Genomic DNA, 21,426 nt, shown 5'->3' with positions numbered 1-21,426 from the left:
AGTTAGTTACCACCATTTAATATTCTTACTAGCTAGTATACCACCATTCCTATTTAATATATACTAGCTAGTTATACCACCATTATAATATTCTACTAGCTAGTTATACCACCCATTATAATATTCTACTAGCTAGTTATACCACCATTATAATATTCTACTAGCTAGTTATACCACCCATTATAATATTGTACTAGCTAGTTATACCACCCATTATAATATTCTACTAGTTATATCACCCATTATAATATTCTACTAGCTAGTTATATCACCCATTATAATATTCTACTAGTTATACCACCATTATAATATTCTACTAGCTAGTTATATCACCCATTATAATATTCTACTAGCTATACCACCATTATAATATTCTACTAGTTATACCACCATTATAATATTCTACTAGCTAGTTATACCACCATTATAATATTCTACTAGCTAGTTATACCACCCATTATAATATTCTACTAGTTATACCACCATTATAATATTCTACTAGCTAGTTATACCACCATTATACTATTCTACTAGCTAGTTATACCACCATTATAATATTCTACTAGCTAGTTATACCACCAATTATAATATTCTACTAGCTAGTTATACCACCCATTATAATATTCTACTAGCTAGTTATACCACCATTATAATATTCTACTATCTAGTTATACCACCATTATAATATTCTACTAGCTAGTTATACCACCATTATAATATTCTACTAGCTAGTTATACCATCCATTATAATATTATACTAGCTAGTTATACCACCATTATAATATTCTACTAGCTAGTTATACCACCCATTATAATATTCTACTAGCTAGTTATACCACCATTATAATATTCTACTAGCTAGTTATACCACCCATTATAATATTCTACTAGCTAGTTATACCACCCATTATAATATTCTACTAGCTAGTTATACCACCATTATAATATTCTACTAGCTAGTTATACCACCATTATAATATTCTACTAGTTATACCACCATTATAATATTCTACTAGTTATATCACCCATTATAATATTCTACTAGCTAGTTATATCACCCATTATAATATTCTACTAGTTATACCACCATTATAATATTCTACTAGCTAGTTATACCACCCAGTTTAATATTCTACTAGTTATACCACCATTATAATATTCTACTAGCTAGTTATTCCACCCATTGTAATATTCTACTAGTTATACCACCCATTATAATATTCTACTAGCTAGTTATACCACCCATTATAATATTCTACTAGTTATACCACCATTATAATATTCTACTAGCTAGTTATACCACCATTATAATATTCTACTAGTTATACCACCATTATAATATTCTACTAGTTATACCACCATTATAATATTCTACTAGCTAGTTATTCCACCTATTCACTGCTGTTAACAGATCTGACCATAGTTAGGTGTTATTGTGTATACCACCAGTCTGTAGCTGCAGTGTGGGGGCTCTGTGCTGGAGGCCAGTTGACCTGGAGTGACTGGCCACAGCCTGTTGTCAGGAGGGAGTCCTGACAGGGATGAGGGTTAACTCTCTGAGAGGCTTATGTCTTCTTTAACTGTTGTCACGGCTATTCCAGGAAATACAGAGCACACAGGGGACTGTGTCCCAAAACAAGCACCCTATTCCCTAGTGGGCCCTGGTCAAAAGTAGTGCACTGTATAGGGAATGGGATGCCATTTGGGACTTAATCTAAGACTTCACACTCCTGGTATTTATAGACAGCCAACTTGTGTTGTTGCTCACTGCTGCTGGACTTCCTGTTCCTGCTGTGGGCAGGGATGGGGGGGGTTCTGGGCGGCAGGCAGGGGGGGAGCCGAGGATTGACAGGGGGAGCCCAATTCCCAACTCAGCAGGACTGTATCCTGGAGCGATGTTTGTACAAATCTCTGACCTCGTTCCGCTGGGCTGGACTGGAGCTGGGGAGAGAGCCTGGGGTATAGGTCTAGGTAAGAGGGGATGTGGCTGGGTTAGGTAAACATGCTGAGGATTTGGGCTGGGTCAGGCTGGACTGGGACTGGTGATGGGTAATGCAGTCCTGTCCCTTCTCTCTTTCCTGTCTGTCCCTCCTATCTCTCTCCTCTCTGCAGTAAAGGTCACATCTCCCCTGTTAAACTAACCTCGGCTGATTTACTCTCCCGGACGAAGGCCATGCAGCCGAAACGCGTCGGTTTTTTAAAAACATTGTTTCTATTGAACACGACATACTAATAAAGGCATTTTAATCAGTTATATGAAGATGCCTTGGTCCTCCTTTCTCTTTGAAGACCAAATACTAATTGAGTTTATGTAAACTTCTGACCCACTGGGAATGTGATGAAAGAAATAAAAGCTGAAATAAATCATTCTCTCTACTATTATTCTGACATGTCACATTATTAAAATAAAGTGGTGATCCTAACTGACCTAAGATAGCGAATTTTTACTTGGATTAAATGTCAGGAATTGTGAAAAACTGAGTCCAAATGTATTTGGCTGAGGTGTATGTAAACTTCCCACTTCAACTCTATCTCCCTCTCTCTTTCTCTCTCCCTCCTCTCACCACCTCTCTCTTTCTCTTTCTCTCTCCCTCCTCTCACCACCTCTCTCTTTCTCTCTCCCTCCTCTCACCACCTCTCTCTTTCTCTCTCCCTCTCTCTCCCTTCCTCCCTCTCTCCCTACCTCTCTCACTCACTCTCTTTCTCTCTCGCTCTCTCCCTCCCTCTCTCCCGCCCTCTCTCTCTCCCTCTCTCAATCACTCTCTCTCTTTCACTCTCAATCACTCTCTCTTTCTCTCTCTCTCTCTCTCTCTCTCCCTCTCTCTCCCTCCCCCTCTCCCTCCCCTCTCTCATTTTCCCTTCCTCTCTCCCTCTCTCCCTCTCTCTCTCCCTCCCTCTCTCTCTTTCTCTCTCTCCCTTCCTCCCTCTCTCCCTCCCTCTCTCTCCCTTCCTCCCTCCCTCACTCTCTCTCTCCCTCCCTCCTCTCTCCCTCCCTCTCTCTCTCTCTCTCTCTCTCTCTCTCTCTCTCTCCCTCTCTCTCTCTCTCTCCTTTTCCCTGCCTCTTTCTGTCTCTGTCATTGGAACCTACTGCTGGACAGTCACAGACCCACAGAACAGGGCTCCGGGCAGCCGGGCGGAAATGGAGGAAAACTAGCCTCCCTGCGGACCTGGCATCTTTTCACTCCCTCCTCTCCACATTTTCCTCCTCTGTTTCTGCTGCTAAAGCCACTTTCTACCACTCTAAATTCCAAGCATCTGCCTCTAACCCTAGGAAGCTCTTTGCCACCTTCTCCTCCCTCCTGAATCCTCCTCCCCCTCCCCCCCTCCCTCTCTGCGGATGACTTCGTCAACCATTTTGAAAAGAAGGTTGATGACATCCGATCCTCGTTTGTTAACTCAAACGACACCGCTGGTCCTGCTCACATTGCCCTACCCTGTGCTTTGACCTCTTTCTCCCCCCTCTCTCCAGATGAAATCTCGCGTCTTGTGACAGCCGGCCGCCCAACAACCTGCCCACTTGACCCTATCCCCTCCTCTCTTCTCCAGACCATTTCCGGAGACCTTCTCCCTTACCTCACCTCGCTCATCAACTCATCCTTGACCGCTGGCTACGTCCCTTCCGTCTTCAAGAGAGCGAGAGTTGCACCCCTTCTGAAAAAACCTACACTCGATCCCTCCGATGTCAACAACTACAGACCAGTATCCCTTCTTTCTTTTCTCTCCAAAACTCTTGAACGTGCCGTCCTTGGCCAGCTCTCCTGCTATCTCTCTCAGAATGATCTTCTTGATCCAAATCAGTCAGGTTTCAAGACTGGTCACTCAACTGAGACTGCTCTTCTCTGTGTCACGGAAGCTCTCCGCACTGCTAAAGCTAACTCTCCTCTGCTCTCATCCTTCTAGACCTATCTGCTGCCTTTGATACTGTGAACCATCAGATCCTCCTCTCCACCCTCTCCGAGTTGGGCATCTCCGGCACTCTTGGATTGCGTCCTACCTGACAGGTCGCTCCTACCAGGTGGCATGGCGAGAATCCGTCTCCGCACCACGTGCTCTCACCACTGGTGTCCCCCAGGGCTCAGTTCTAGGCCCTCTCCTATTCTCGCTATACACCAAGTCACTTGGCTCTGTCATATCCTCACATGGTCTCTCCTATCATTGCTACGTAGACGACACACAATGAATCTTCTCCTTTCCCCCTTCTGATAACCAGGTGGCGAATCGCATCTCTGCATGTCTGGCAGACATATCAGTGTAGATGACGGATCACCACCTCAAGCTGAACCTCGGCAAGACGGAGTTGCTCTTCCTCCCGGGGAAGGACTGCCCGTTCCATGATCTCGCCATCACGGTTGACAACTCCCTTGTGTCCTCCTCCCAGAGTGCTAAGAGCCTTGGCGTGACCCTGGACAACACCCTGTCGTTCTCCACTAACATCAAGGCGGTGACCCGATCCTGTAGGTTCATGCTCTACAACATTCGCAGAGTACGGCCCTGCCTCACACAGGAAGCGGCGCAGGTCCTAATCCAGGCACTTGTCATCTCCCGTCTGGATTACTGCAACTCGCTGTTGGCTGGGCTCCCTGCCTGCGCCATTAAACCCCTACAACTCATCCAGAACGCCGCAGCCCGTCTGGTGTTCAACCTTCCCAAGTTCTCTCACGTCACCCCGCTCCTCCGCACACTCCACTGGCTTCCAGTTGAAGCTCGCATCCGCTACAAGACCATGGTGCTTGCCTACGGAGCTGAGAGGGGAACGGCACCTCCGTACCTTCAGGCTCTGATCAGGCCCTACACCCAAACAAGGGCACTGCGTTCATCCACCTCTGGCCTGCTCGCCCCCCTACCTCTGCGGAAGCACAGTTCCCGCTCAGCCCAGTCAAAACTGTTCGCTGCTCTGGCACCCCAATGGTGGAACAAGCTCCCTCACGACGCCAGGACAGCGGAGTCAATCACCACCTTCCGGAGACACCTGAAAACCCACCTCTTTAAGGAATACCTGGGATAGGATAAAGTAATCCTTCTAACCCCCCCCCCCTAAAAGATATAGATGTACTATTGTAAAGTGGTTGTTCCACTGGATATCATAAGGTGAATGCACCAATTTGTAAGTCGCTCTGGATAAGAGCGTCTGCTAAATGACGTAAATGTAAATGTTGTAACTCAGTAATAACACACACAGAGACTGAGTTATAGAAAACATAGTCATATGTTTATTCATGTTTCACCACACAGACGGACGGACGGACAGACAGACAGATGGGCCGTGAGTCCTGATCTGTTGGAGAGGGTAGAGTCAAAGGGGATAGCTTCTGTAAGCGCTGCTCTGGGGTCAGTTCTCAGTAGAGTCAGATGATTAGAGGACAGAGTCTTTAAGCGCTGCTCTGGGGTCAGTTCTCAGTAGAGTCAGATGAATAGAGGACAGAGGACCCAGTCTTTAAGCGCTGCTCTGGGATCAGTTCTCAGTAGAGTCAGAATTAGAGGACAGAGTCTTTAAGCGCTGCTCTGGGGTCAGTTCTCAGTAGAGTCAGATGAATAGAGGACAGAGGACCCAGTCTTTAAGCGCTGCTCTGGGATCAGTTCTCAGTAGAGTCAGATGAATAGAGGACAGAGGACAGAGTCTTTAAGCGCTGCTCTGGGGTCAGTTCTCAGCGTGTTTAACAGAAGGCTGTACTGTGATGGAGCAGGCTGGAGGTCAGGACAGGACCGGAGATTTACCCAATCAACTAAACATCATACAGACACACAGCGTAACGGAGAGACAGTTCAGAACACAGTACAGACCGTTCAGAACACAGTACAGACCGTTCAGAACACAGTACAGACCGTTCAGAACACAGTACAGACCGTACAGACAGTACAGACCGTTCAGAACACAGTACAGACCGTTCAGAACACAGTACAGACCGTTCAGAACACAGTACAGACCGTTCAGAACACAGTACAGACCGTTCAGAACACAGTACAGACAGTACAGACAGTACAGACCGTTCAGAACACAGTACAGACAGTACAGACCGTTCAGAACACAGTACAGACAGTACAGACCGTTCAGTACAGACAGTACAGACCGTTCAGAACACAGTACAGACCTTTCAGAACACAGTACAGACCGTTCAGAACACAGTACAGACCGTTCAGAACACAGTACAGACAGTACAGACAGTACAGACCGTTCAGAGCACAGTACAGACAGTACAGACCGTTCAGAACACAGTACAGACCGTTCAGAACACAGTACAGACGGTACAGACCGTTCAGAACACAGTACAGACAGTACAGACGTTCAGAACACAGTACAGACCGTTCAGAACACAGTACAGACCGTTCAGAACACAATACAGACAGTACAGACAGTACAGACCGTTCAGAACACAGTACAGACAGTACAGACCGTTCAGAACACAGTACAGACAGTACAGACCGTTCAGAACACAGTACAGACCGTTCAGAACACAGTACAGACCGTTCAGAACACAGTACAGACCGTTCAGAACACAGTACAGACCGTTCAGAACACAGTACAGACCATTCAGATAGTTCAGAACACAGTACAGACAGTTTACACCAGCCATCTAACAGGTCGCTAACAGAACAAGTACCATCCAATAGACTCTTCACTAAAACTCATGTTTTGTCTGGGGCCGGGGGGTCCTACAGCCTGGATGGGGCTGGGGGGTGGGTCCTACAGCCTGGATGGGGCTGGGGGGGGGTCCTACAGCCTGGATGGGGCTGGGGGGGTCCTACAGCCTGGATGGGGCTGGGGGGGGGGTCCTACAGCCTGGATGGGGCTGGGGGGGGGTCCTACAGCCTGGATGGGGCTGGGGGGGGGTCCTACAGCCTGGATGGGGCTGGGGGGGGGTCCTACAGCCTGGATGGGGCTGGGGGGGGTCCTACAGCCTGGATGGGGCTGGGGGGGGGTCCTACAGCCTGGATGGGGCTGGGGGGGGTCCTACAGCCTGGATGGGGCTGGGGGGGGGGGGTCCTACAGCCTGGATGGGCTGGGGGGGGGGGGGTCCTACAGCCTGGATGGGGCTGGGGGGGGGGGGTCCTACAGCCTGGATGGGGCTGGGGGGGGGGGTCCTACAGCCTGGATGGGGCTGGGGGGGAGTCCTACAGCCTGGATGGGGCTGGGGGGGGGGTCCTACAGCCTGGATGGGGCTGAGGGGGGGGTCCTACAGCCTGGATGGGGCTGAGGGGGGGGTCCTACAGCCTGGATGGGGCTGGGGGGGGGGTCCTACTGCCTGGATGGGGGGGGGGTCCTACAGCCTGGATGGGGCTGGGGGGGGGTCCTACAGCCTGGATGGGGCTGGGGGGGGTCCTACAGCCTGGCTGGGGGGGGGGGTCCTAAAGCCTGGATGGGGCTGGGGGGGGGGGGGGGTCCTACAGCCTGGATGGGGCTGGGGGAGGGGGGGGGGGGTCCTACAGCCTGGATGGGGCTGGGGGGGGTCCTACAGCCTGGATGGGGCTGGGGGGGGGGGTCCTACTGCCTGGATGGGGCTGGGGGGGAGGGTATCCTTTAGCTGTCCTTAAATGTGCTGTGTTTGGCACATTCTCCTCATTAAATAGCTGGGAACTCTAAAAGAAGAAGTTAACAACCTTCCTTTTCCAGGAAACGCATTAGATTCAGAACTGGAGGTTGAATGTGGCTTTAAACACCAAGTGGTTAAGAAGCAGCCAGACTGGCATTGAGTTACTATGGTAACAGCAGGGCACTTCAATGTCCTCCTAACCAATAGAAACCAATATGACAGAATATCCATTGGGTTCTAGTATCTACTGCAGCGTCAACACTGCATGTAGGAGATCCTCTGTGTGTCTGGGTACAGTTTCAGACCTGTCCAGGGGTATTGGTGGGTATTAAAGTGTATTGGTGTGTATGAGTGTGTAATAAAGTGTATTGATGTGTATGAGTGTGTATTAACGTGTATTGGTGTGTATGAGTGTGTATTAACGTGTATTGGTGTGTATGAGTGTGTATTAAAGTGTATTGGTGTGTATTAATGTGTATTAAAGTGTATTGTGTGTATTAGTGTGTATTAAAGTGTATTGCTGTATATGAGTGTGTATTAACGTGTATTGGTGTGTATTAAAGTGTATTGGTGTGTATGAGTGTGTATTAAAGTGTATTGGTGTGTATTAGTGTGTAATAAAGTGGGAGAACTCCTCTCTGTAATGGTGTGGGTGGTGTAGGGGGAGAACTCCTCTCTGTAATGGTGTGGGTGGTGTAGGGGGAGAACTCCTCTCTGTAATGGTGTGGGTGGTGTAGGGGGAGAACTCCTCTCTGTAATGGTGTGGGTGGTGTAGGGGGGTCTATGAAATCTATGAAACTCCTTCTTATTAAATATAACCTCTGGTTTAAACTCTCATTCCTTACTCTGTACGCCTGTCAATCCCCCTCCCTGCATCACATCTTTAGTAACTTAGTTAACTCTGGTTGAGCTGCCTGAGTTGCTCTGGTTTAGCTGCCAGAGTTGCTCTGGTTTAGCTGCCAGAGTTGCTCTGGTTTAGCTGCCTGAGTTGCTCTGGTTTAGCTGCCAGAGTTGCTCTGGTTTAGCTGCCTGAGTTGCTCTGGTTTAGCTGCCAGAGTTGCTCTGGTTTAGCTGCCTGAGTTGCTCTGGTTGAGCTGCCTGAGTTGCTCTGGTTTAGCTGCCTGAGTTGCTCTGGTTGAGCTGCCTGAGTTGCTCTGGTTGAGCTGCCTGAGTTGCTCTGGTTTAGCTGCCTGAGTTGCTCTGGTTGAGCTGCCCGAGTTGCTCTGGTTGAGCTGCCCGAGTTGCTCTGGTTGAGCTGCCCGAGTTGCTCTGGTTGAGCTGCCCGAGTTGCTCTGGTTGAGCTGCCCGAGTTGCTCTGGTTGAGCTGCCCGAGTTGCTCTGGTTGAGCTGCCCGAGTTGCTCTGGTTGAGCTGCCCGAGTTGCTCTGGTTTAGCTGCCCGAGTTGCTCTGGTTTAGCTGCCTGAGTTGCTCTGGTTTAGCTCTCTCTACGTGGCTGTGGGATGGAATTTGTATGAATGTTCTGTGATGGTTGTATGAATGTTCTGTGATGGTTGTATGGATGTTCTGTGATGGTTGTATGGATGTTCTGTGATGGTTGTATGGATGTTCTGAGGGGCCTCCCGAGTGGTGCAGTGGCCTAAGCTGTGCCACTACAGATCCTGGTTCGATTCCAGGCTCTGTCGCAGCCGGCAGCGACCGGGAGACCCATGAGACGCCGCACCATTGGCCCAGCGTCGTCCCGGTTAGGGGAGGGTTTGGCCGGCAGGGATGTCCTTGTCCCATCGTGCTCTAGCAACTCCTGTGGCGGGCCGGGGGCGGGCCGGGGGCATAGTGCACGCTGACCCGGTCGCCAGGGTTACTGTGTCTCCTCCGACACATTGGTGCGGCTTCCGGGTTACGTGGGGCGTTGTGGCAAGAAGCAGTGCAGCTTGGTTGTGTTTCGGAGGACGCGCGGCTCTCGACCGTTGCCTCGAGTCCGTCGCCTCGAGTCCGTCGCCTCGAGTCCGTCGCCTCGAGTCCGTCGCCTCGAGTCCGTCGCCCCGAGTCCGTCGCCTCGAGAAATTGGGGTAAAAATGTAAAGTAAATAATGTTCTGTGATGGTTGTATGAATGTTAGGAGATGGTTGTGTGGATGATATGTGATGGTTGTGTGGATGTTCTGTGATGGTTGTGGGAATGTTAGGAGATGGTTGTATGAATGTTAGGAGATGGTTGTATGAATGTTCTGTGATGGTTGTATGAATGTTCTGTGATGGTTGTATGGATGTTCTGTGATGGCTGTATGAATGTTAGGAGATGGTTGTATGAATGTTAGGAGATGGTTGTATGAATGTTCTGTGATGGTTGTATGAATGTTCTGTGATGGTTGTATGGATGTTCTGTGATGGCTGTATGAATGTTAGGAGATGGTTGTATGAATGTTCTGTGTTGGTTATATGAATGTTCTGTGATGGTTGTGTGGATGTTCTGTGATGGTTGTGTGGATGTTCTGTGATGGTTGTATGGATGTTCTGTGATGGTTGTATGGATGTTAGGAGATGGTTGTGTGGATGTTAGGAGATGGTTGTATGAATGTTAGGAGATGGTTGTGTGGATGTTAGGAGATGGTTGTGTGGATGTTCCTCCCAATACATTGAGGTTGACAGGTCTTCTCAGTGTTCTCTGACCCTGAGGTAGGGCTAGGGGTCAGGGTGAGGTAGGGCTAGTGAGGTAGGGTTAGTGAGGTAGGGCTAGTGGTCAGGGTGAGGTAGGGCTAGGGGACAGGGTGAGGTAGGGCTAGGGAGGTAGGGCTAGGGGTCTGGGTGAGGTAGGGCTAGTGAGGTAGGGCTAGGGGTCTGGGTGAGGTAGGGATAGTGAGGTAGGGCTAGGGGTCAGGGTGAGGTAGGGTTAGTGAGGTAGGGCTAGGGGTCAGGGTGAGGTAGGGCTAGGGGTCAGGGTGAGGTAGGGTTAGTGAGGTAGGGCTAGGGGTCAGGGTGAGGTAGGGCTAGGGGTCAGGGTGAGGTAGGGCTAGGGGACAGGGTGAGGTAGGGCTAGTGAGGTAGGGTTAGTGAGGTAGGGCTAGGGGTCTGGGTGAGGTAGGGCTAGGGGTCAGGGTGAGGTAGGGCTAGTGAGGTAGGGTTAGTGAGGTAGGGGACAGGGTGAGGTAGGGCTAGTGAGGTAGGGCTAGGGGACAGGGTGAGGTAGGGCTAGTGAGGTAGGGCTAGGTGTCTGGGTGAGGTAGGGTTAGTGAGGTAGGGCTAGGGTACAGGGTGAGGTAGGGCTAGGGGTCAGGGTGAGGTAGGGCTAGTGAGGTAGGGCTAGGGGACAGGGTGAGGTAGAGTTAGGGGACAGGGTGAGGTAGGGCTAGTGAGGTAGGGCTAGGGTACAGGGTGAGGTAGGGCTAGGGGACAGGGTGAGGTAGGGCTAGTGAGGTAGGGCTAGGGTACAGGGTGAGGTAGGGCTAGGGGACAGGGTGAGGTAGGGCTAGTGAGGTAGGGCTAGGGTACAGGGTGAGGTAGGGCTAGGGGACAGGGTGAGGTAGGGCTAGTGGACAGGGTGAGGTAGGGCTAGGGGTCTGGGTTGTTAGTTTGATAGACAGGTGTCAGATTGAGTGTCTGAGCCTGAACCAACTGACCATCTAACCTTTAACCTCTGACCTGGAAGTCTTATGAATAGCTCTCTGGCATTGCTCTCAGACTTAGTAGCCGACAGGAAGTCTGACGTCTTATGCGACACACAACTCTGTCCTGCAGACTTCCAAATAACATCGATGCATGATTTAGGTAAAAGCCCACCCAACAGAGAGTGATCTGAGGCTGGGTTTGTCCTGTAGTAAAGCATCTTCCAGGGTAGCTTAGGGGGTTTCAATCCTAGCTCTGCACACACGAACATCTCCTTAGGCCACGTCGTTAGCTATGGTACGGTCTGATGTGGGCCTGATACCTGCTAACCTGCCTCAACACCTCAACACTCACTGAACCACTACACTTTCTATGGGACGACCTACCTGCTGCTTGCTCTCTCAACACTCACTGAACCACTACACTTTCTATGGGACGACCTACCTGCTGCTTGCTCTCTCAACACTCACTGAACCACTACACTTTCTATGGGACGACCTACCTGCTGCTGGCTCTCTCGACATCACAGAGCTCTATCGGGTTCTACTGGGTTCACTCGGGTTCTATTAGATTCTACCAGGTTCTGAGGTTCTACCAGGCTCTACCAGGTTCTGAGGTTCTACCAGGTTCTGAGGTTCTACCAGGTTCTACCAGGTTCTGAGGTTCTACCAGGTTCTGAGGTTCTACCAGGTTCTGAGGTTCTACCAGGCTCTATCAGAGCGGAGGTGGCTTCAGACTTAGAGAGTGGAGGTGGCTTCAGGCTTAGAGAGTGGAGGAGGCTTTAGGCTTAGAGAGTGGAGGTGGCTTCAGGCTTAGAGAGTGGAGGAGGCTTTAGGCTTAGAGAGTGGAGGTGGCTTCAGGCTTAGAGAGTGGAGGTGGGTTTAGAGTTAGAGATTGGAGACGGTCAGACAGGACCTGATTAACAGGGAGAGGAGGGCCTTAGAAGCTTTGGTCCTGATAACATTAGTGGAACATGACCTAATGAGGCCAGACAGACCTGCTCCATACATACTGCCCAGCCTCCCTACAGCCACCAGCTCTTCCAGGTCAGAGGCCACCAGACCTGCTCCATACATACTGCCCAGCCTCCCTACAGCCACAGCTCTTCCAGGTCAGAGGCCACCAGACCTGCTCCATACATACTGCCCAGCCTCCCTACAGCCACCAGCTCTTCCAGGCCAGAGGCCACCAGACCTGCCCCATACATACTGCCCAGCCTCCCTACAGCCACCAGCTCTTCCAGGTCAGAGGCCACCAGACCTGCTCCATACTGCCCAGCCTCCCTACAGCCACCAGCTCTTCCAGGCCAGAGGCCACCAGACCTGCTCCATACATACTGCCCAGCCTCCCTACAGCCACCAGCTCTTCCAGGTCAGAGGCCACCCATGTGTTTGGTACAAAAGCACCATATCAAACCTCATGTATTGATCCTGGATGATACAGCAAAACTATGAGTTACTACATTATGAAAAACCCAAACCAGTCTGGTCTGTTGTATACCAGCTCATCAGTCATAATTCAGGGCCTCTGTTTAATACCAGTACAGGTACGTGGTTAGTCCATACATCCAGACAGTACATATTTAGTCCACAATAACATCTGGACCAGATTTCTGTTTTCAAACAGTCAGAGCGGGTGATGTCATAGAATGAGCTGGATGACAGTGGAGATCCTGTACTCCACACCTAGTGATGTCATATCCCCTAGTGATGTCATATCCTCTTTTTCATTTGCTGCCCTGGGTATATCAACAAGGCACGTCGTCTCTCCATATTAGGCTGTACTGTCCAGCCCCATGGTAGAGTCTCTCCATACTAGGCTGTACTGTCCAGCCCAATGGTAGAGTCTCTCCATGCTAGGCTGTACTGTCCAGCTCCATGGTAGAGTCTCTCCATACTAGACTGTGCTGTCCAGCCCAATGGTAGAGTCTCTCCATACTAGGCTGTACTGTCCAGCCCAATGGTAGAGTCACTCCATGCTAGGCTGTACTGTCCAGCCCCATGGTAGAGTCTCTCCACACTAGGCTGTACTGTCCAGCCCAATGGTAGAGTCTCTCCATGCTAGGCTGTACTGTCCTGTTCCATGGTAGAGTCTCTCCATACTAGACTGTGCTGTCCAGCCCAATGGTAGAGTCTCTCCATACTAGACTGTACTGTCCAGCCCAATGGTAGAGTCTCTCCATACTAGGCTGTACTGTCCAGCCCAATGGTAGAGTCTCTCCATACTAGGCTGTACTGTCCAGCCCAATGGTAGAGTCTCTCCATACTAGGCTGTAGAGTCTCCCCATACTAGGCTGTACTGTCCAGCCCAATGGTAGAGTCTCTCCATGCTAGGCTGTACTGTCCAGCCCAATGGTAGAGTCTCTCCATACTAGGCTGTACTGTCCAGCCCCATGGTAGAGTCTCTCCATACTAGGCTGTACTGTCCAGCCCAATGGTAGAGTCTCTCCATGCTAGGCTGTACTGTCCAGCCCCATGGTAGAGTCTCTCCACACTAGACTGTACTGTCCAGCCCAATGGTAGAGTCTCTCCATACTAGGCTGTACTGTCCAGCCCAATGGTAGAGTCTCTCCATACTAGGCTGTAGAGTCTCCCCATACTAGGCTGTACTGTCCAGCCCAATGGTAGAGTCTCTCCATACTAGGCTGTACTGTCCAGCCCAATGGTAGAGTCTCTCCATACTAGGCTGTAGAGTCTCTCCATACTAGGCTGTACTGTCCAGCCCAATGGTAGAGTCTCTCCATACTAGGCTGTAGAGTCTCTCCATACTAGACTGTACTGTCCAGCTCAATGGTAGAGTCTCTCCATACTAGACTGTACTGTCCAGCCCAATGGTAGAGTCTCTCCATACTAGACTGTGTCGGGGCTGTGGAGCCGCATGTTAGGAGTTCTTGGTTTATATATTTTTTTTATTTTCCTTTGATGATGACTTCAATAAATAACAAATATATTTATATATCATATATAGCCATGTAGAAACTACATGCATTTCACATAACTTAAATAATAATTTATATGTACAGCCCCACCCCCCCCTTCACAATAAGGAAATATATCCCATAATGTCTTTGGTCAGGTTGTGTGTGTGTTTACGTCCTGCGGTGTTTCCGTGACAACGCACAGACACAGGAAGTGTCTATCCGTATCCAGCGCCAGCCCACAGAGGTCCGGTCCTGTGTCAGAGCTCTGACGTAAGTCTGAGACGTTTTACACTGCGAGTTCCAGTGTTTGTCGTCGATGCCGCGACAGCCGCTCTTAAAAGGTTTGGCAGTCCGACACTTGGTCTCGTAGAAGTACTGCTTAACAAAGTTGCTTTCAGCGGTTCCCGTCTTTATCTGATCCAGGACGGTGACCTGACGACCCCTGATGTCCACCGCGTTCGTCTTGTCTGTCACCCACTGCGATTGGCTGTCGCAGACGGAGTACTCCCCGCGGTAACTCTTGTGTTCCGCGTATCTCTTCCTGCGGGTCTTGTTAGTTCTGTCAGAGATGCCCGCGTAGTCGTCTATAGAGTAGAGCGGAGGAGGCTGCAGTGGCGCCCGCTCGCTCAGCAGGACCCGGGGAGAGTTGTAACGTTTCTGCTGCTGCTGCAGCAGGTCGGACGACAGGCCTGCCATTGGCTGGTACAGCGAGCTCCGCCTCTCCGGGAATTTAGTGTCGTCCAGGAGGGTGTCGACGGCGGGCGGGCCCAACGGTGGCGAGGTGTCCTGGGCCTGCCTCCCTCGGCTGCGGGTCAGGTCCGCCTGCAGCAGCTGGATGATGAGGGAGTTGACGGGGTCCTGGGTGGGCGGGGGCTGCTGGCGCTCCATGTGCGTTGCCTGGATACCGTACAGGTACGCTAGGAACAACACGTACAGCAACATGGACATCACTAGATTCACCTGTAAGATCTGTGGAGTAGAGGAGACAGAATATCAGTTATTAATAATCACCTATAATCAATAATTACACCACTAGATTCACCTGTATGATCTGTGGAGTAGAGGAGACAGACTATCAGCTATTAATCACCTATAATCAATAATTACACCACTAGATTCACCTGTAATATCTGTGGAGTAGAGGAGACAGACTATCAGCTATTAATCACCTATAATCAATAATTACACCACTAGATTCACCTGTAATATCTGTGGAGTAGAGGAGACAGAATATCAGTTATTAATCACCTGGAGTATTATGAATGTTGTTTTATGTTCTGAATCCAGAATCATGTCATATGAATGTTGTTTTATGTTCTGAATCCAGAATCATGTCAAAATGCTAATGGTATTAGCCCTGAAGCATTATGAATGTTGTTTTATTTTCTGAATCTAGAATCATGCCAAAATGCTAAAGGAATTAGCCCTGAAGTATTATGAATGTTGTTTTATGAACGGAAGGGCACTGGAGCGATGAACCACCCTTGCTGTCTCTGCCTGGCCGGTTCCCCTCTCTCCACTGGGATTCTCTGCCTCTAACCCTATTACAGGGGCTGAGTCACTGGCCTACTGGTGTTCTTCCATACCGTCCCTAGGAGGGGTGTGTCACTTGAGTGGGTTGAGTCACTGACGTGATCTTCCTGTCTGGGTTTGGCGCCCCCCTCGGGTTCGTTTACATGGGGAAGATCTTTGTGGGCTTGTCTCAGGATAGTAAGTTAGTGGTTGAAGATATCCCTCTAGTGGTGTGGGGGCTGTGCTTTGGCAAAGTGGGTGGGGTTATATCCTGCCTGTTTGGCCCTGTCCGGGGGTATCGTCGGACGGGGCCACAGTGTCTCCCGACCCCTCCTGTCTCAGCCTCCAGTATTTATGTTGCAGTAGTTTGTGTGTCGGGGGGCTAGGGTCAGTCTGTTATATCTGGAGTATTTCTCCTGTCTTATCCGGTGTCCTGTGTGAATTTAAGTATGTTCCCTCTAATTCTCTCTCTCTCCCTCTCCCTCCCTCCCCTCCCGGAGGACCTGAGCCCTAGGACCATGCCTCAGGACTACCTGGCCTGATGACTCCTTGCTGTCCCCAGTCCACCTGGCCGTGCTGCTGCTCCAGTTTCAACTGTTCTGCCTGCAGCTATGGAACCCTGGCCTGTTCACTGGACATTCTACCTGTCCCAGACCTGCTGTTCTCGACTCTCTCGCTCTACCGCACCTGCTGTCTCTAACTCTGAATGATCGGCTATGAAAAGCCAACTGACATTTACTCCTGAGGTGCTGACCTGTTGCACCCTCGACAACTACTGTGATTATTATTATTTGACCATGCTGGTCAGTTATGAACGTTTGAACATCTTGGCCATGTGCTGTTATAATCTCCACCCGGCACAGCCAGAAGAGGACTGGCCACCCCTCAGAGCCTGTTTCCTCTCTAGGTTTCTTCATAGTTTCCTGCCTTTCTAGGGACTTTTTCCTAGCCATCGTGCTTCTACATCTGTATTGCTTGCTGTTAGCCATCTGTTAGCCATCTGTGGCGGAGTTCGGAGTTGACAAGCCACTGTCGGACTCCAACAATAAATACTCAAAACAGACATATTTCTTCCTCTAAAAATAAATGTTTAACACAAACATTTGTAAAATGCAGAAAATTATTCATTTTTGTAAATCTCTAATAAAAACTTAACCAATCTATCAGATATTTTAGCATCTGACGGAGTTAACGGCAAAAATGTAGATTTCCCGCCTAAATAGAGAAAGGTAACGGCTGTTCACGTGAAACAACATGATTCTGACGCGCAACACTTGGTATATTTGGAAAGAGGACATCTGGGAGATGATGAGGAAATGATCAGAAGATGAAGACAAGATCAAACACACACAAAATAACCGTTGTATTCATTTTGAAAGTCATCTTTCATTGATTAAATTATTGACGACCGGAGCTGGAACCACATCAGGTGAACAATATCAGACAAATAATGTGATTGATCGACCTGACAACTAGAAAATGAGCAGATGGTCACGGGACGTTTCCAAGGGTCCCTAAACCTCTCTGGGTGGTGAGGTCACGGGACGTTTCCAAGGGTCCCTAAACCTCTCTAGTGGTGAGGTCACGGGACGTTTCCAAGGGTCCCTAAACCTCTCTAGTGGTGAGGTCACGGGACGTTTCCAAGGGTCCCTAAACCTCTCTAGTGGTGAGGTCACGGGACGTTTCCAAGGGTCCCTAAACCTCTCTAGTGGTGAGGTCACGGGACGTTTCCAAGGGTCCCTAAACCTCTCTAGTGGTGAGGTCACGGGACGTTTCCAAGGGTCCCTAAACCTCTCTAGTGGTGAGGTCACGGGACGTTTCCAAGGGTCCCTAAACCTCTCTAGTGGTGTGGTCACGGGACGTTTCCAAGGGTCCCTAAACCTCTCTAGTGGTGAGGTCACGGGACGTTTCCAAGGGTCCCTAAACCTCTCTAGTGGTGTGGTCACGGGACGTTTCCAAGGGTCCCTAAACCTCTCAGGGTGGTGAGGTCACGGGACGTTTCCAAGGGTCCCTAAACCTCTCTAGTGGTGAGGTCACGGGACGTTTCCAAGGGTCCCTAAACCTCTCTAGTGGTGAGGTCACGGGACGTTTCCAAGGGTCCCTAAACCTCTCTAGTGGTGTGGTCACGGGACGTTTCCAAGGGTCCCTAAACCTCTCTAGTGGTGAGGTCACGGGACGTTTCCGTGTCCCTAAACCTCTAAAGTGGTATGTATCTGTAAATTAGATAATTCCAGTGCTATTATATATTTGCAATCCCTAAATGCTATTTGCTCAGTCATTTCTACCATATCAACCTCACTCCAACATTGTGGTGGTGTCATGGGGTATCCAGGGGACATTCCAGTGTCCTTTCAACCTCTCCAAAGTGTCTGAATGTGGTATTTGAACTGTTTTTGCCCACTGGATGCACCTAAAAGGTATTGTTCACTATTAAATCTACATTTCTACAACACCAACCTCTCTGCAACATTATGGGGGTGTTGGGAGACATACAGGGGACAACACCAACCTCTCTACAACATTGTGGGGGTGTTGGGAGACATACAGGGGACAACACCAACCTCTCTACAACATTATGGGGGTGTTGGGAGACATACAGGGGACAACACCAACCTCTCTGCAACATTATGGGGTGTTGGGAGACATACAGGGGACAACACCAACCTCTCTACAACATTATGGGGGTGTTGGGAGACATACAGGGGACAACACCAACCTCTCTACAACATTGTGGTGGTGTTGGGAGACATACAGGGGACAACACCAACCTCTCTACAACATTGTGGGGGTGTTGGGAGACATACAGGGGACAACACCAACCTCTCTACAACATTGTGGGGGTGTTGGGAGACATACAGGGGACAACACCAACCTCTCTACAACATTATGGGGGTGTTGGGAGACATACAGGGGACAACACCAACCTCTCTACAACATTATGGGGGTGTTGGGAGAACAGGGGACAACACCAGCCTCTCTACAACATTGTGGTGGTGTTGGGAGACATACAGGGGACAACACCAACCTCTCTACAACATTGTGGTGGTGTTGGGAGACATACAGGGGACAACACCAACCTCTCTACAACATTGTGGGGTGTTGGGAGACATACAGGGGACAACACCAACCTCTCTACAACATTGTGGGGGTGTTGGGAGACATACAGGGGACAACACCAACCTCTCTACAACATTATGGGGGTGTTGGGAGACATACAGGGGACAACACCAACCTCTCTACAACATTGTGGGGGTGTTGGGAGACATACAGGGGACAACACCAACCTCTCTACAACATTATGGTGGTGTTGGGAGAACAGGGGACAACACCAACCTCTCTACAACATTATGGGGGTGTTGGGAGACATACAGGGGACAACACCAACCTCTCTACAGTAGTAGGGAGTATTGAAAGGAGGAGTAGGAGGAGGGAGTATGGGGAGGAGCAGGAGGAGGGAGTATGGGGAGGAGGAGGAGGAGGGAGTATGGGGAGGAGGAGGGAGTATGGGGAGGAGCAGGAGGAGGGAGTATGGGGAGGAGCGAGTATGGGGAGGAGCAGGAGGAGCGAGTATGGGGAGGAGCAGGAGGAGGGAGTATGGGGAGGAGCAGGAGGAGGGAGTATGGGGAGGAGCAGGAGGAGCGAGTATGGGGAGGAGCAGGAGGAGGGAGTATGGGGAGGAGCAGGAGGAGGGAGTATGGGGAGGAGCAGGAGGGGGGAGTATGGGGAGGAGCAGGAGGAGGGAGTATGGGGAGGAGTACGGAAAGGAGTAGGGAGTATGGGGAGGAGGGAGTTTAGGAAGGGGCAGGTGAAGCGGGGAGTAGGGGGAGGAGCAGGAGGAAGAGCAGGGAGTATGGAAACTAGGAGTGGGAGTATGGGGAGAAGCAGGTGAAGCAGCGGGAGTAGGAGGAGGATGAGGAGGAGGATGGGGACTAGGAGGAGGAGTAGGACGAGGAGGGGGACTAGGAGGAGGAGGGGGAGAGGGACTAGGAGGAGGACGAGGGGGAGGAGGAGGAGGGGGACTAGGAGGAGGACGAGGAGGGGGACTAGGAGGAAGAGGGGGAGAGGGACTAGGAGGAGGACGAGGGGGAGGAGGAGGAGGGGGACTAGGAGGAGGAGTAGGACGAGGAGGGGGACTAGGAGGAGGAGGGGGAGAGGGACTAGGAGGTGGACGAAGGGGAGGAGGAGGAGGGGGACTAGGAGGAGGAGGAGGACGAGGAGGGGGACTAGGAGGAAGAGGGGGAGAGGGACTAGGAGGAGGACGAGGAGGGGGACTAGGAGGAGGAGTAGGACGAGGAGGGGGACTAGGAGGAGGAGGGGGAGAGGGACTAGGAGGTGGACGAGGGGGAGGAGGAGGAGGGGGACTAGGAGGAGGAGGAGGACGAGGAGGGGGACTAGGAGGAAGAGGGGGAGAGGGACTAGGAGGAGGACGAGGGGGAGGGGGACTAGGAGGAGGAGGAGGACGAGGAGGGGGACTAGGAGGGGGACTAGGAGGAGGACGAGGGGGAGGGGGACTAGGAGGAGGAGTGGGAGGGGGACTAGGAGGAGGATGAGGGAGGACCAGGAGGAGGAGGAGGAGGAGGAGGAGGAGTGGGAACATGAAACAGGAGGGGGACAAGGAGCAGGTGAAGTGTACCTCTGTGTGACGGGGATACCAGCGGCTGAGACCAGAGTTATCCATAGTTGTTCAGTTCATCAGCTTGTGGTCGACAGTCTATTAGTGATTTAGATTCTTCTGGGTTGAGGCCAGTTCCTGGAAACACTCAACTGTAGCCTGGGGCATTGACTTGCTTATTTGGTCACAACAACATTTGAGGCACAGAACTAGAATGATATTCTATTTCTATTATTTGAGGTCAAGGGTCAAAGCAGGTGTGTGAATCAATGGTCTCTGCTAATATAATTTAACATTAGCAGCAATGTTGCATGTAGCTCTGCTGCTACTGTAGACTCCAGATGCCATGCCGAGAGGAAACCTGTCCGAACTCTTACAAGTCTGCCGCGATTGCAACACATGGGTTGAAATTAAAGTTCCACTAGGAACAGATCTAGAATCAGCTTCACCTCCTCTCAATCCTAACCTTAACCATTAGTGGGGATAATACAAAACTGACCCAAGACCAGCATCTAGGGGATGTCTTCACCTTCCACCATTCAGATCAGGAAGTAGTCTGTGTGACGCCAGTAGACGTCCTGAGGGAAGGAACTGATCAGGCCTAAACGGGATCCTACCACTGCAGCACTGAGATAAACTAACACTGTAGTAGTTGTAGTACAGACTGCTCTGATACACCCTGTCTTCTGGTTGAAGAACTAGTTTATTCCTGTTGGCTACAGAGACCCTGGCAGTTAGATAATGACTCTCACTGGGGCACCTTCAGGACCTTAAGAAACTATGCAGTCATTTGTTTTTTAATGTGTTATTTCTTACATCGTTAGCCCATAAAATCTCATGTGTTATTACATTCTGCCGGGAAGAATTATTGGATATAAAAACAATGACAATTTACCAACATTACGACCAGGAATACGACTTTCCCGACGCGGATCCTTCGTTCGGACCTCCACCCTGGACATGCGATCTAATCCCAGAGGCCGACCCAAAACAATGCGGTCGCCGCAGGAGAGGCAGACGGAGCGGGTCGCCGCAGGAGAGGCAGATGGAGGGGCCTACTGGTCAGTCTCAGAAGGTGAGCACAACATCTACCGCTCCCGAGCATATTACTCGCCAATGTCCCAATCTCTAGATAACAAGGTGGACGAAATTAAGGCACGAGTTGCCTTTCAGAGATTGTAACATTCTCTGTTTCACGGAAACATGGCTCTCTCGGGATATGTTGTCAGAGTCGATACAGCCACCTGGTTTCTTCATGCATCGTGCCGACAGAAACAAACATCTCTCTGGTAAG

General features: G+C 50.3%; 1 protein-coding gene across 2 annotated transcripts in view; it reads right to left on the bottom strand.

Annotated features, from left to right (window-relative positions):
* Nucleotides 1-12,578: 12,578 nt before the first annotated feature.
* ntf3 (neurotrophin 3) overlaps nt 12,579-21,426 on the bottom strand; it is a 112,251-nt gene continuing 103,403 nt past the window's right edge. Inside the window, exons 1-2 of one of the 2 annotated variants that reach the window (XM_029748310.1) lie at nt 15,099-15,144; nt 12,579-14,977 (exon numbers count right to left, since the gene is read on the bottom strand). In XM_029748310.1, coding sequence (XP_029604170.1) covers nt 14,177-14,956 — 780 coding nt within the window. In that variant the 5' untranslated portion in view covers nt 14,957-14,977; nt 15,099-15,144 and the 3' untranslated portion in view covers nt 12,579-14,176. Of the gene's footprint in view, nt 14,978-15,098; nt 15,145-21,426 lie in introns of those variants that run through there. The other variant, XM_029748309.1, reaches the window with a different exon arrangement.

Source organism: Salmo trutta, unplaced genomic scaffold, assembly GCF_901001165.1.
Source record: "Salmo trutta unplaced genomic scaffold, fSalTru1.1, whole genome shotgun sequence".
NCBI lineage: Eukaryota > Metazoa > Chordata > Actinopteri > Salmoniformes > Salmonidae > Salmo > Salmo trutta.
The sequence above is the reverse complement of the archived record's forward strand: the minus strand, read 5'-3'. Positions and strand labels throughout refer to the sequence as shown.